General features: G+C 43.1%; 1 protein-coding gene across 6 annotated transcripts in view; it reads right to left on the reverse strand.

The window, feature by feature from the left end:
• Positions 1-8,760: 8,760 nt before the first annotated feature.
• The window catches only part of PAMR1 (peptidase domain containing associated with muscle regeneration 1), a 180,470-nt gene continuing 174,244 nt past the window's right edge, over positions 8,761-14,986 (reverse strand). For all 6 annotated transcript variants that reach the window (XM_030829202.1, XM_030829201.1, XM_030829205.1 and 3 more), the window contains 3 exons: positions 12,870-13,102; positions 11,506-11,798; positions 8,761-9,826 (listed from right to left, as the gene is read on the reverse strand). In XM_030829202.1, coding sequence (XP_030685062.1) covers positions 9,290-9,826; positions 11,506-11,798; positions 12,870-13,102 — 1,063 coding nt within the window. In that variant the 3' untranslated portion in view covers positions 8,761-9,289. The remainder of the gene's footprint in view (positions 9,827-11,505; positions 11,799-12,869; positions 13,103-14,986) is intronic.

The following is a 14,986-nucleotide window of genomic DNA, read 5'->3' on the forward strand; positions in this document are numbered from 1 at the left end:
TGTGATAAGTTTAATAAAGGAGTCATTTAGAAGGGTGTGGGAGGGGGTAGGAAAACTCTAAGGGATAGGGCAGACTCCCTGGGCTACTAACAGTAGGGGACAATTGCCCATCCTAAGCCAAAGGGAGAGTACCAGGACCCAGAGGAGAGTTCTGCATGCAGGAAGCCACTCGACAGGAGCTGAGACTGTGGCCATAGCAGCCTGCTAGAAGGGGGTCCGGGAATAAATACCCCAATGCCCACTTTCCTCCAGTCCTTCTTTTCCTTCCAGGGCTCTATACTGGCCAAAGCCAGACGGAAGCTGGAGGGCAGGAGAGTCCACTGAAACAATTCACATGCAGTCCTTGCAGTCCAACCTCCCTGAGAAACAGAGGATGGAGAAGGGTGAAGAATGGCTATACAGGGCTAATGGATGAAGCCAGGGTTTGAGATTAAGCCGTCTTCCTGCAGAACCTTGCTTTTTAACCTCTCTTCTATGCAACTTGGAGTGAGGAAGTTTTAATTATTGGAACAGGTAGCCCCCATAACATGTGGGACCTCTCTACTATGGGGTTTTCCAGCAGATAAATAGACTTGGTCAGACTATTTACTAGAAATCAGAAGAAGGTATATTTATACTATGGAAGAAGTCACAATATGGCCTCAAATTTTTCAGTCCTAAATGCTACAATTTTCAACATTCTTTGGCGATTATTGTAGGAGCTTAGTTGGACCAAAGAAGAGACAAAGATTCCCTTATATTGGGCTCTTTTAAGGGATTCATCCCCTGTCTTGGTTCTCCTGCAGAATGCTTCAGATTGGTCATTGCAGCTCCACATAAGGGAGGTTGGGTGGGAGGGAACTCCTAATATAGAAAAGAAAAAAAAAAAAGTCCTACGTTGCTTTCCCATGAAAGGCTGCTGAATAAAACCATTCCCCCTCATGATGACAACAAAGGAGAAATGTTTCAATGTTCAAAGTTTATCAGAAGAAAGTGACCTAGAGAGAGAAATAACAGCCAAGTGACCCAAGGGTTATCCACGCAAAAGTCGCTGTCATTTAGTAATGTCTGAGAAATATGAATTTGACTTTTCCCCCCAAGTGCAATTACTGTTTCATCTGCTTTGCTTTTTAAGATTATTGATGCTCTCCAAAACTTAGTAATGAGAAAACTATCCACCATCAGCTCGTTGGGTGGGGTAGTCATATTCGTGGTTCTTTGCAAAGTCAGAACCACTCTGGGAACAGATTTGTCCTTACAGACTTTCCACACAGCTGTTCTTGGTAAAGTAAATCTAGGCTTTGGAGCTGAGCAGGCCTGTATTCAAATCCCAGTTTCTACACAAGTGACATTGAGTGGGTCACCTAATCTCATTGAGCCTAAACTCCCTCCTCTGTAAAATGGAAATAATTCTTGTAGCTTCAAAAATTATATATATAAAGCAGATATCACAGGTCCTGGCATGTAGTATGAATACACTGTGTGAATACAATGTCCTCTGCCTCCCTAAATAACCAAGGAATTATAAGCTGTGTGTCTGGATCTGTCTGTAACACTTTGACCCAATCATTAACTATAAGACTAGACACCTTAATTTTTTTTTAATTAAGTAAAACAGAGGACACAGTAAGGGCTCCTTCATATGACAACTAATATGAGTTTGCTAGTTTTAAAAAATATGAGCTATTTTAGGATGAATGAAAAACATGAATGAAAATTATTACATAGTGTTCCAGTTTCAGAGGAAAGATACTATCCTCTGACAGTGTTGGTTCTGAAGCCAAGAGCATGAAAGAGAGAAACTGGAGAATCCTGAAACTAAATTGAAAATGAAAAGATTTCAGAAAGATAAGTGGGTTTAGAGCAATAAGTAGCAGGAGGAGAATGTTCACAGTGGCACCACCAGGACTTTGAAGTAAAAATGCTAATGTGGCCACAGAAGTTATAACAGTCTTCCGAGTTAGACCGACCTGGAAACCATCCATCTTGACCATGTTTGGAGCAGTGAGATTCAAATTGAGTTCATCATTCTTTCTTTCCATTTTGAGTGACCTTGAGTAAGTTACTTAACCCTCTGAGCATCAGTGGGTATAGCAGGGACCCCATCCACTGGGCTTATATGAGAACTGAATGAGGCTATGTCACATAAAGCACTTAGCGCAGTTCCTGGCACACTGAGCTGTTATCATCTTTATGATGTCAGCTTCCTAGCTGCTGCACTCTCATCACCCAAAAGATCAGTGGTAATGCTTTGGTTTCAACAACACAGTACAGCTACAGATAAGCCAGCCTGTAGCCCTGTCAGTCTGGTGGTGGTCACTGAATAGAGACTCAAGGGAATCATCCATCTTAAGGGTGTTTGGAGCTGTAAGATACAAGCTGAGTTCATTCACTCTTCTTGTTAACACACATTAGCAAAAGAGAAGTCAGGGAGTTCTATTTTTACCTCACTCACTTAGCTGATGAGAAAAAAGATATTACTTCATAGAAATCTCAATTCAGACTGAGAGCTTGGTCTAAATATAATCCATTCTGCAGGCAGAAATCGTCTCATTAGGTAGAGGGCTCGAGAAGGCTGAAACAGTGGATAGCTACGCTTACTGCCTGATGAATTCTAACGGAAAAAGTGTGAATTCGTCCCATTTGTTTAGTATAGATGAAGAAAGGAGACAATGGAAAAAGATGAATTGTGAGTTCTCACTATATCATTCCCTCTGTCAGCATTTCTACTACAAGATGACTTGAGGCTAAATGTCAAGGGTAGTGCAAATTCTTTATGCCCACCATAAAAACCATAACATTTTGAATTAGAGCAACTGTCTCTTTTTTTAGCTGCTTGATCCTGTATGAAGTGGAAATACTCTTTGAGAGTGATTACTGCTATTTTAATTTCTACCCCTGGTTTCTCCTAACCTTGGCAATGATTGCCAGTAATGCCTCCATCTTCCCCTTCCCTTTGTTCTGCTGGGACATTACAATATTCAGTAGTGACAGCCTCATGAGGAACAAAAGAATGGAGAGATTTTTTTTTTATCTTTGGGGGGATTTCTTTGCTGAACAGCAGCTCACTGTGATTAAATGCTAAGTGATTTGGATAAAGGACTGAATCAAGGACCCAAGCCAGAATCTGATGACCTCAGAAAATCCAGCGATGTTATTCTTGTTCTATTTTCTCTGTTCGCTTCTTTGTGAAATTCCTTGGTCATTCTGAAAGAGGCTGTGTATCACATCCCAAAAGTATTTTTCTTATAAAGTGATTTTCCTTAATAAGAGAAAGAGAGAGATGGCAACCAGGTAATTTAGTTTTAGATTGAGATTACCGATTCAGAGTTGTTGTTTTTTTTAAATTAAGGACTAAAGGACTAAATTATGTCTTTGCATAACTGCAGTGAATTGGAAGTTATCCCAGTTCACTCTGAGGTTTCATTTTATTAGCACCTGGACACAGCTTCATTTGTAACACCCTGTTCGCCTTTCAATGGAAAATAAACAACTTTTCCTGAATTGCACATATTTAAGCACTAAGAAAGATCATTCTTTCCTTCTCTCTTGTGTGGAATTACTTTTTCCTAGAAACCATAAGTTCAGGAACATAACAGTGGTTTGTTTTTCTCCAAGAATTCAGTCTTGAATGTATTCCTCACCTGAGAAAGCTATTCTCTAATTTTATCTACTGACTTTTTTTTCTTTGTTGACAAAACTCTCCATCAAACCTCGTCCAAGCCTCTGGATAAACACTTAGTGAATTGGAATACAAACGTGAAGTGAGCCCTAAAAATCTCAGCCATTGAGACAGTCTTCTTAAAATGCTGGGCCTCAACAGCACATCCGGGCAGAGCTCTGCCAGGGAAAGCAAGTCCTGCTGCCAAGAAAAGCAAGGAGAGACCACAAATTGCTACCAAGCTACTCCAAAATGTTCTTTCCAACAGCCGTATCTTTCCAACAGCCCTGAAAAGATAAACTTCCCCAAGCCCTAGGGATCCAAAGTATTTCACTCAAAATTTTCACAGGATACTAAAGAAGGAGAAAAAATAAGGCAGGAGTAAAGATATGTGTCTCACTTCTTTGGCTCATCCATTGGCTGTCAGCGTTCTTCTTTTAACTCATCTGATATCATTTAAGATAATTCTCTGTTAGAACAACATGCAGTTGTGTCAATGCAATGAGACTCAAGGTCTTCATTCATGTCCAGGTTAGGACAACACAAAAACCCAAATTCAGGCCAGGCACGGTGGCTCACACCTGTAATCCTAGCACTTTGGGAGGCCAAGGCAGGCAGATTACCTGAGCTCAGGAGTTTGAGACCAGCCTGGCCAACGCAGTGAAACCCCGTCTCTACTAAAATACAGGCCGGGAGCAGTGGCTCACACCTGTAATCCCAGCACTTTGGGAGGCCGAGGTGGGTAGATCACCTAAGGTCGGGAGTTCACGACCAGCCTGACCAACATGGAGAAATCCCATCTCTAACCCCGTGTTTAATCTTATGTATTTTCCAAACTCTCTCCTTACTTATAATATCTTCCTTCCTTCCAGTCCATCATGCCAATGACTTGATTAAAGTTCTAACTGCCTGTGAATGAAAAGTTAACTGTCCTACTTGAATTGCCCCTTCCTCTCAATTCCTGTTGGAGTTTACGTAAGAAAGTACAGAGTGAGTTGACTACCTAGTTACTCATGAAAAGTCCCATTTAGTGTATAAAACTGATCACTCCCAAGGAAAGTAAGTCTTGTTTAAATCATATAGATTTTACTTAAAGTTTGTGTACCATATGATAAAATTTATGGGATACGTAAAATTTAAGTAAAATCTGTATGATTAGGAAAGATGCTTATATACGTACAGAGATGCTCCTCAGCTTACAGTGGGGTTCCATCCCAATAAACTCATCATAATTTGAAAACATCATAAGTCAATAATGCATTAAACATACTTAACCTACTTAACATCATAGCTTAGCCTAGCCTACCTTAAATGTGCTCAGAACACTTACATTAGCCTACAGTTGGACAAAATAATCTAACAGCCTATTTCATAATAAACTATTAAATAGGTATCTCATGTACTTTATTGAACATGGTTCTGAAAGTGAAAAACAATGGTTGTATTGGCACTTGAAGTACGATTGTGCTGAATGCATATTGCTTTCATACTATCATAAAGTCAAAAAGTCACAAGTCAAGCCATTGTAATATACGTATATATTATATATACATATATATTATATATATAGTCAATGACACTATTCCAGCCAAAGACCACTAGAAACATACCTGTAATTGAACAAGTGGGATTTTTTGCTCCTTGCAATGAGGTAGGATGCACGTCATGGTGAACCAAGGGGTGTCTCATCAAGAGTGTGTTAGAAAGGACTTACAGGATTTGAGTTCCTGTTAAGTGATCTTAGGTTTCAAAGTGGGGCTTTGTTCTGGATTGGATGCTGTCAGGAAGTGGGAGTAATTCTGTAATTGGCCATGTAATAAATCTTATCTAAAAGGAAAAAAGACTATAAAGAGCCTACCACTGTAATTGATGAAGAAACAGCAGTCACTCATATTAACTAGGAGAAGGCGATATTTGGCACCTTTGTAGTTTGCATAGTCACCTTGCTTTTGTCTGTTATTACAGAAGATATGAAGTGGTCTTGTTTGGGTCTTTATCCATCAAAGTCACAGAATAATTCTGACAGATATTGGCATTCTGTGAAAGTATCTTCAACAAGAGAGCATCACAGTCTCATTGGGAGTGCCAGATCAACTCCTGGGCACCAAAGCCCAGCTGGTATAATGTCAGATGTCAAGGGCTACATGGACACCTAAAAAAACAAAGCAATCATCACAAAAGAAATCAGAACCAAAGTACTCTGGATGAAGCAGGAGCCTTCTCTGGCACTCCCTGAAGGTGTCCTCAGTTGACAGCGACTTTTCCAGCATTAGTATTCCATAACTTGTGACTGCTTTGTTCCGTGTCAACTTAGGGAAACTGAAACTAGGTTGCAGAATTCCCTTCCCTGTATGGTTCCAGGTTAGAGTGAACACAAAAGAAATTGACATGAGATTTGGAAAGGAGAGTGAAGCAATGCCTACTTTCATGCTTTGAGAATTGTTTAAGCACATCAGACACTGTGGGAGCTCATACGCAATGTCACTATCTGTCAGCTCACCTTGTTGGGCTGAGAAAGCACCCAGGCCCACAGCTCCTCCAATGCCTGCTGGAAATCCTCCTCTGGCTTCCTTGAGTTCGGAATGGGTGAGTGTGCAGCTATGAGCAAAGGGCACCTGCTTCTACTACAGGTCACTCACATCATGGAGGCTGGAGGCAGCAAGAGACAAACACAGTTTTCCATTTGTCCTTGCTTTGCTGACTTCACATCCAGCTTTCCTTCCTGACCACTGGCCTGATTGAGTTTAGGTCCAACACCAGAAACAAAGGCAACAGTCTTGCACAGACTTCTCCATCAGTGGCCACAATTTTGTGTGGTTATTGTAATCCCTTATTCTATAGGACTGTTAAAAGTTCTGATTCTCCGAAAAGCCCCTGACTTACATATGCTCAAGATTTCTAGCTTTGGAGTTCTATGCTAGGAGGCAAGGGCTATGTTACAAAAAGAGATGGACAACATTCCGATAGCAGCCAGATATGGCCAAGGGACAAGCTTGTGTGTGATCCTCTTTGCCCGCCTCAAAGTCTTAGGTGAGTGTGATCGAGGGTTCATAGCCCACAAGAGCAGTGCTAGGGTAGGAAGATCTAGGGGTGGTGGCAAAGGGCCATGGAGCTATTAACCAAGCAGCCTGGGATGTCATTACCAAAATTTCAGGCCAGATTCAGCTTCTGAGGGGGCCAGAGTCATAGCTAAGATGATGTACATGTGAACCAAATCTGAGTAGGAAGGCAAGAAGAGAAAATAACACAAGTAGTAAAGAGAGCATTAAAAAGAAGTAGAGAACATGATATTCCAGGCAGAGGGTCAGGACACAGTCAGGAGACGGAGGGTGTGGGCATGTATGTGTGGAGTGCCTACCAGGGCAGTTGTGGAGCTGTGCCTAGCTGAAGAGCCCTGACCCTGCCAGGTATACCATGTATTATGTTCATTGCCTTACACGACATCTCACTTAATTGTCACAGCTATCACAGTAAAATCTCAAGATTTTATTATGCCAATTTACCAGATAATGAAGCTGAGGTAGAGAAGCTTAGTACTTGCCCAAAATCACTTTAGAAAAGAAGTTAAAAGATAGGAATTTGAATTAAGATCTATCTCTTTGATCCAAGTTCCATTACACCTTTTAAGATCCAAGCTTTCTAGGCTTAAGGAAGAAAAACCTTTGAGTGACCTGATAAATATTTATAGAATCAAATCCTCCAGCCTCCGTCAAGGCTTCGGTTGATGACAACCTCAGGTTAAGCTGCTCACCAATTCCTGACCCACTGACACTGTGAGAGAATAAACACTTACCATTTAAGCCACTAAGTGATGGGTAATTTGTACTCAACCATTGATAACTAACACATCGCTCTTTGATTAAGCCAGGAGGTTGGGCATGGAGGGTTGAATGAAAGGAGGAGGATGTGACTTATGGAAAGCCCCAGGAAAGGCTGACAAAAAGAGAAAGTAGAAGAAATTCTCTTCTGGCTCAAGACCCAGACATGGGGCCGGAGACAGGTTGGGAAACAAATAAAATCCTCACCCCCTGTCTTGGGCTAAAGCCCTTAAGTTTTCTGAGATAGATTAAGGGAACAGGGGAGTTCCTTTTTGGGTCTACATAAGGCAAATGTCTCCCAGAATGCTCGGTAACAAGCCTGGGCTCTCAGCTGTCATGTGGTATGGAAAAGACCAAGAAGTTCCCCCAACCCCCCAAAGGAGGAAAAGGAGGTTGCAGAGAGTCTGGCTGGGCAGTTGCCAGAGAAGGTTGTCACTGTGGTCATGAGGCTGAGTGACCCAGACAAGGGTCAAACAGGAGTCACCACCAGATGCCAGGAAGACCAGTTCCAGCAAGAGCTGAGGGGACGAGTCTGCAGGAAGGAGTGCTGGGCTCCATGAAATAGAGAACATAGCACAAGTTACACTAATTACAGACTCTAGCATTAAATGTCAGCAACAAAAAGACCCACTACACACACCCAAGAACCAGCAGGAACTCGGGGGTCCTCACTCTCATCCCAATGCTTGAGGGAAGGTAAGCCTCCAAAGCACCAGCCTACTGAAGAGGAAACTGGCGAGGAGAGCAGGGGAGAAAGGATAAAAAAGTAAGTCACCCCAAAAAGAGGGTCACTGCCAAGATTACTTAAGGTGTCTGACTAGACTGAATTCATGTTCCTTCCTTCACTATCCAGTGGGAGGTGAGTGTGAGGGTTGAGAGAAAAATCACTTAAGTTATAGACAATAGTGAAGCCACAGTTTCTTGGAATATCTAAACTTAGTGTGAGTAAATATGTGACTCCAATTCAGATGCTATAAAAGCATTCCATGAAGATTTATGGAGGTTCAAAGCAGGACTTTGTGTTGGATCTAGAAGAAAGAAGCAGAGGCAACCCCCAAAATCATCTAATCTCTGGTGTTTCTGTTTGTGCCTTATCAGAGGGTACCCATGTCCCTCCTCCCCTGGCCCATGACCCACCGAGCTCTGAGAGTTCGCATTAAAAAGATGGTATTGGCTTTGTCAAACACACTATTTGGGAATGATAGCCCTTGGCACTATTTTAAAGGGCTATCACCAAGCCATCAGCCCTGACACATGTAGCTCTGAGAAACAGCATGCAGAAATAAGAGCATAGCACATCTGTTTTGTAGTTCAGAAGCCAACCCTTGTTTTATTAAAATGTGTACAAGAGATGGGGAAGGAAAAGGGCCAGACTGTACTGCGGCCATGTACACAAAGGCATGCACCACATCCCAGCTCTGCTGCCCTGGGCTGTCCCACAGGCAGCTCTCTAGAACTTGAGAGCCTCAAAAGGGGCCTCATGAAGCCCAGATCTTCCCTGGTCAAGCTGATGGCATTCGTGTAACTGAAAGTTGGGGAAGGCCACCAGGTCAGTGGAGTGGAGAGGTTTTGTATACGGTCTTCTTTGAAGAAACTTACTTCTTGCAAGCCCTGGCATCTTCCAATTGGCTGTCCTAGTAGTGGGGGTGGCATCAGCCTACCAGCAACGGAGGTCTACTCACCCTTCACTGAGTTTTGTCCCCGAAGTCAGAAGCCCTGGCACAGCCAAGTTCACAGGCCAAATCACACTTCAGGCCCACACTGCTTCACGCAATGACACATGTACAGATGGATATACAGAAACACTTCTCAAGGAGTGCAGGAGCATGGTTCATTTCATGTTTCTTTCAATCCAGTCTTTAAAAGGCAACACCTTGGTGAAGGCAGTGGAGAGCCTGTGGCTGCATGTTTTATCATAGCTCCAGCTGACCAGTCCCATCAGATGCCAGCGTGGCTCAGGAGATGCTCGTCCCGGGAAGGACACAGCCGCGATGCCTCCTGTCTCTGCAGTGCAGATATCAGAAGGGGCAGTGGGGTCCCAGCTGGCACAGAACATGTTATCAGTAACACTCACCGGGATGCCATGGTCCTCATGCTGCTCCTCACACAGCAGCGAGTCCACCACACTGACCACCCCGGAGCGCAGTGTGTCGTTCTTGAAGCCAGGGCTCCTCACGTCTGCCAGGACATTCCAGCCAGCCACAGTGATGTGGGACTCCTGGAAGGAAGTGCTGAGATCCCGACTGGCAGCGAGGCAGATGGGCTGGACTCGGGTGCTGATACGGGCCTTGTCTAGGAGCTTCAGGATGGCGATGTCAGCATCAAGCAGGATGGGGTCATAGTTGGGATGCAGAATGATAGCAGAAATCTACAAATGCAAGGAACAGGCAGCAATGGTGAGGAGCCGGCTCCACAGTGGACAAGAACAGGCAAGGCTTGGGGCTAAATTTTTGGGAGAAAATGTCTAAGAGGCAGCTATAATTATTTGGAGATACTTCACTCAGGAAATCATGGAAAACAACTACTCTAATTCCAGAATTGCAAACTGAAGTGCTTTCTAGGGCCTGGAAGGTGGGATTAAATAAGTGAAGTGGACAGTTGAGGCTGCATGCCCATCTAAGTTGGGCAGTGGCCATGTCACTGCAGTCAGCCACTCCATGCTGAAATGGGACCAGCATTCTAGTTTTGCCAGAAAATGAATTCCAAATCTTTATCTGAAATATCTTGATGTTAAACAATGCTTGCAAATAAATAAATGATTAAAAATATGTGTCAGCACCATCAAGGCACAAACCCTCACAGGCTAAGTTTTCAACTTCTGGCCCACTGTAAACATTTCATTTACATTCAAGCCAGTAAATAGAGCTATACTCAGAATATTCCACAAGACTTTTTCACAAAGTCTTCCCTGATTTTCCCAGTCCTTGCTGGTCATGCCTTTTGATGGGAACACACATCTTGTAAAATGTTTATGTATATGTTCTATTACCTCAATCTCCTTTGAGTATATTGCCTTGGGGCTTCTCTTGTGTCACATTGTTTATGATATATTGGTCTGTCTCTCCCACTTAACTGTGGACTTTTCAGGGAAAATAAAATGTGCTCTATTCTTTTGTGTCTACTTACAGTGAAAGGCACATTGTGGAGGCTCAACAATAGATGGACAGGTAGGTGGATAGATGGAGAGATGGATGGATGGATGGATGGATGGATGGATGGATGGATGGATAGATGTAGGGATGGATAGATGGATGGATCAATGGCTGGATGGATGGATAGATGGAGAGATGGAGGGATGGAGGGATGGAGGGATGGATGGATGGATGGATGGATGAGGGGATGGAGGGATGGAGGGAGGATGGATGGATGGATGGATGGATGAGGGGATGGATAGATGGAGGGATGGATGAATAGATAGATGGATAGACAGATGGGTGGGGGAATAAAAGAGAGAGAGGGAGTCAGGGAAAGACAGACACATATTGTAAATTTGTTAGGAGTATATCTAGGGTAAAACATCTCTGTCTACCTAGGACAGTGCCCAAATGTAATAGGTGATTAACCTTTTTTTATTCAAAAAATATTTATTGATAGTCTACTTTGAGCCAGGCACTGTGCCACACTGTGAGGGTACAATGACAAATAACAACATTCATGGAGCTAACGGTTTCAGGCAGAGCCAGCCATTAAACAAATAATTTCACTAATTTTTAATTTGTTACAATTTATGACATATGTTACCAGGTAACATATGCTACTAGGAGAAGTACATTTTACTCTTAGGTGATTAACTTTCGATGACCACAATGATAGATGACTTTGCCTCTATCTTGCTTAAAAAATAATCAATGTGGAAAAAAGACTCCACAGTCTTTCTAGGTACCCCGGTCTAGTATCTCAATATGAAATATTGAACATTGCTATATGCGAGGCTCCGGACTGGCTGCTGACATGCTAAGGGGACAGGGCTTGGCATAATCACTGCTCTCCTGTGCTTGGAGTTTTTTGAGCCAGTGCCCCAGCTTCCAAGTACAAGCCCTCTCTTACCCGTAGGCTCTGGATGGTCTTCTCATCCCGGTCATCATCCCGGTAGAATTTCCCCAAAACAACTTTCAGGTCTGCTGTCTTGATCATGGTGACCTTCCCCAGGTCAGTAACACAGTGGGCAGCCACCACCACGGTGCGCTCATTCACCAGGGCACCGCTGCAGACTAGGAACCACGCTCCCTTGTGTAGGCTGCCATCATGCACCCCGCTGGTCCTCCTGTAGATGGCCGCCTGCCACGGCCAGCGCAACCCTTGGGTCTTCGGAGCAGTGATGTTCTCAATTTTCCCACAGACTATGGAGAAAGTACCAGCTTAGTAAGATAAACTCAGACTTTGCCATCCAAAGGAGAATGTGTCACTTAACCAGAGAGCACAAATCTGGAAAGGTGAACTCTATGGGCATGATGACCACTAAGATAAGTAACCCAGTTTTCTTCTCCGTTTAAATATTAATCAACCCACCCTGACATGGCTGGCTATAAAGTCTAGGGTTTGCAGTCAAATGAAACCTGAGTTCTGATCCCAGGCACTTACTATCAATAGAACTTTGGGCAAGTTGTCTAATCTTTTAGAGCCTCTGTCTTCTTGCCTGTAAAACGGATAGAACAATAATAATGGTCTCACAGAGCTCTTGAGGAGATTAAATGAGATGGTACATGCAAACAAACTCAAAATATCATGACTATCCTCATAGTCATGACCACAGTGAACTAAACCACATTGTTCTCCTTTCACAAAGAGGATGGGGAAGGCAGCTTAGTAAATGCAGGCCCCTAATCCAGACACTTTCACATATTATCTCAGTACTCATCATCATAACCTTATGATGCAATTAATACCTCATTACATTTTTTTTTTTTTTGTATTTTCAGTAGAGACAGGGTTTCACCATGTTGGCCAGGCTGGTCTCGAGCTCCTGACCTCAAATGACCTGCCCACCTTGGCCTCCCAAAGTGCTGAGATTACAGGCATGAGCCACCGGTGCCCGATCTAATACCTCATTGCTTAATGACAAATACCCAATTAGTATCACTGGGTGATGAGTGTAAAAATTGGGGCTTAAACAGGGTAGCCTAGATTATATAACTTGAGGCCCTCTGGCACCTTTAACCCCTTTCCCCACTTGGTGACTTAATGACCATTTTCTCCAAGTAAATATGATAGAATCACCCAAGAATGTGTGCCTCTAAGATTTAGTGAGTCAATTTCTCCTGGGTAGTAAGGTTAAGCTAAAGGAAAAAAAGCTCTAACTATGGAATTTCAGATATCACCAAACTAGAGAAAGCACTGGAGATGCTTTCCCAAAAAGTAGGCAGCCATGAAAGTTGGAGCACGCTCAAGCCCAAGAATGAGCCTTGACTCACTAGGGATGCAGGATGGTGCCCGCCCACTCCACTTCCCAGTCCTCAGACATGTCCTCCGGCTGCTGCCCAGGCGGCGGTAGAAGGGTGAGATGCACTCATACTGGAGCTGGGTATGCAGATGTTGGTATCCCATAGGCAGATCTCCAAAGGGAAGGGCTGGCTTCTTGGTAGGGGCGCTCTGCAGTTTCTGCTTGCTGAAGGCTGCTGAGTATAGCTGGTGTAATGGTGTCTCCCTGGGTCAGGAAACATGGGCCCAGAGAAACAGCAGGGTGAGAGAAAGTCATTGTGGCCTCTTTAGCATTCATGCCATGTTCCATGTAGATATTTGGTTACAGAAACAGAAAAAATCTCTGTCTCTGTCTCTCTCTATCTCTCTCTCTGTCTGTCTGTCTTTTGAGGCAGGGTCTCCCTCTGTCCCTCACTCCAGGATGGAGTGCAGTGATGCGATCTTGGCTCACTGCAACCTCCACCTCCTGGGTTCAATCAATTCTTGTGCCTCAGCCTCCCGAATAGCTGGGATTACAGACATGCAACACCATGCCCAGCTAATTTATTTATTTATTTATTTTTTCTAGACAAAATGTTAACATCTTTAATCGTAAATGAACTCTTCAGAAATCAGAACAAAGAGACTAACATTACAAAGGAAGTGAAAATAAAAGGAACAGAGGAAAATGGAATAGCACAAATGAGTTATAAGGCTATATGAAGATTATGTAGTTAACATTAATAGCTGAGAAAGCAATTTCATTATAAATTATCGATCCTTACAAATATTCATTATCTGATGTTTGTACAGCTTTAGGAAATTTGTAGAAGAGATGGGTTTTCATCATGTTGTCCAGGCAGATCTTGAACTCCTGGGCTCAAGCAGTCCACTCGCCTTGTCCTCCCAAAGTGCTGGGATTACAGGTGTGAGCTACTCTGCCCAGCCAAAAATGGCTATCTCATTCTATGTCTCTCTTTCTTTCTTTCTGTCTCTCTGTTTCTCTGTTTCTCTCTCTCTCTCTCTCTCTTCCTCCACCCCACACACACACACACACACACACACACACACTTTGCCTCTCCCACTGAGCAAATTCTCTTGTATACTTCAATCATTTTATGTCTCCATGTCTATTACTGGCATGATTCCAACTGCTTAAGATTTTAACCAAAGAGAATAATACCTGGCATAATAGCTGCTATCCAAAGGTACATTATACATGCACACACAAAGAAATTAATTGCAACATTAAACAGAAAAGGGAGTTAATTTGAATGAGAGAAATGTAGACTTCTTTTTCTCCAAACATTATCATAATGGGGCAATATTAGGAATTGACTCAAACTAAACTGTGTTGATACAGTAGCTTGATTTAGCAATTAGCAGGTGTAATTAGTACACCTCAGAGAATAGAACTTTCTCTCAGGGCACATTGATCGGGAGAAATATGAAGCATTGTGTATAAATGGGAAAAGGGGATATTAAATGAGCCCTGAAGCTGGAGCTCCCAGAGACCACTCAGGGATTATTGGGGAAGATGTGCACACATTCTGCAGGTTGTGTTCATTTTATGTTGGCACCTAATGACTGTCACCTGAAAAGTTGAAATTCCTTTAGGAATCTCTGTTTTCATCCCTGTTTAATGAATGGACAAAGGAAGTGCAGAGAGGCAAGTGGAAGTACGCAGAGGCACGCCGTAAAGAAACTTGGTACCCAAGGCAGTGCTTACCAGTCACAATTTCCACCCTAGTGTCCCCCCAATACCAATACATCATCATAAGAAATCTATTTCATATACAGTGCTTGGCTCAGAGCAAATATTCCACCCTCTTGATTTCATTCAATAAATCTTTAGCTCATGTTTATAATGAGGTCTGTAGCTCAGGGGGCTCCTGAACTTGCAAACAAGCTCCTCCCTTGGCCATGGAAGGTCTACACTGTCGTTGAGGGCTTCTGGATGAGGAGGTGGCTGCTGGAGATAGGGATACCCTTCACTTCAGCTGCCTGTCTTCCCAACAGATACTTAAAACCCAGTTTCAGCCTTGCTTTTTCATTTACTTGAGAAACCCGGCACTTTGCCACCTAACCTCCCATTAATATTGCTTTAAAAATAGGAAGCCCAGTAGTCTTT

The sequence above is a fragment of the Nomascus leucogenys genome, chromosome 15 (assembly GCF_006542625.1).
Source record: "Nomascus leucogenys isolate Asia chromosome 15, Asia_NLE_v1, whole genome shotgun sequence".
Lineage (NCBI taxonomy): Eukaryota > Metazoa > Chordata > Mammalia > Primates > Hylobatidae > Nomascus > Nomascus leucogenys.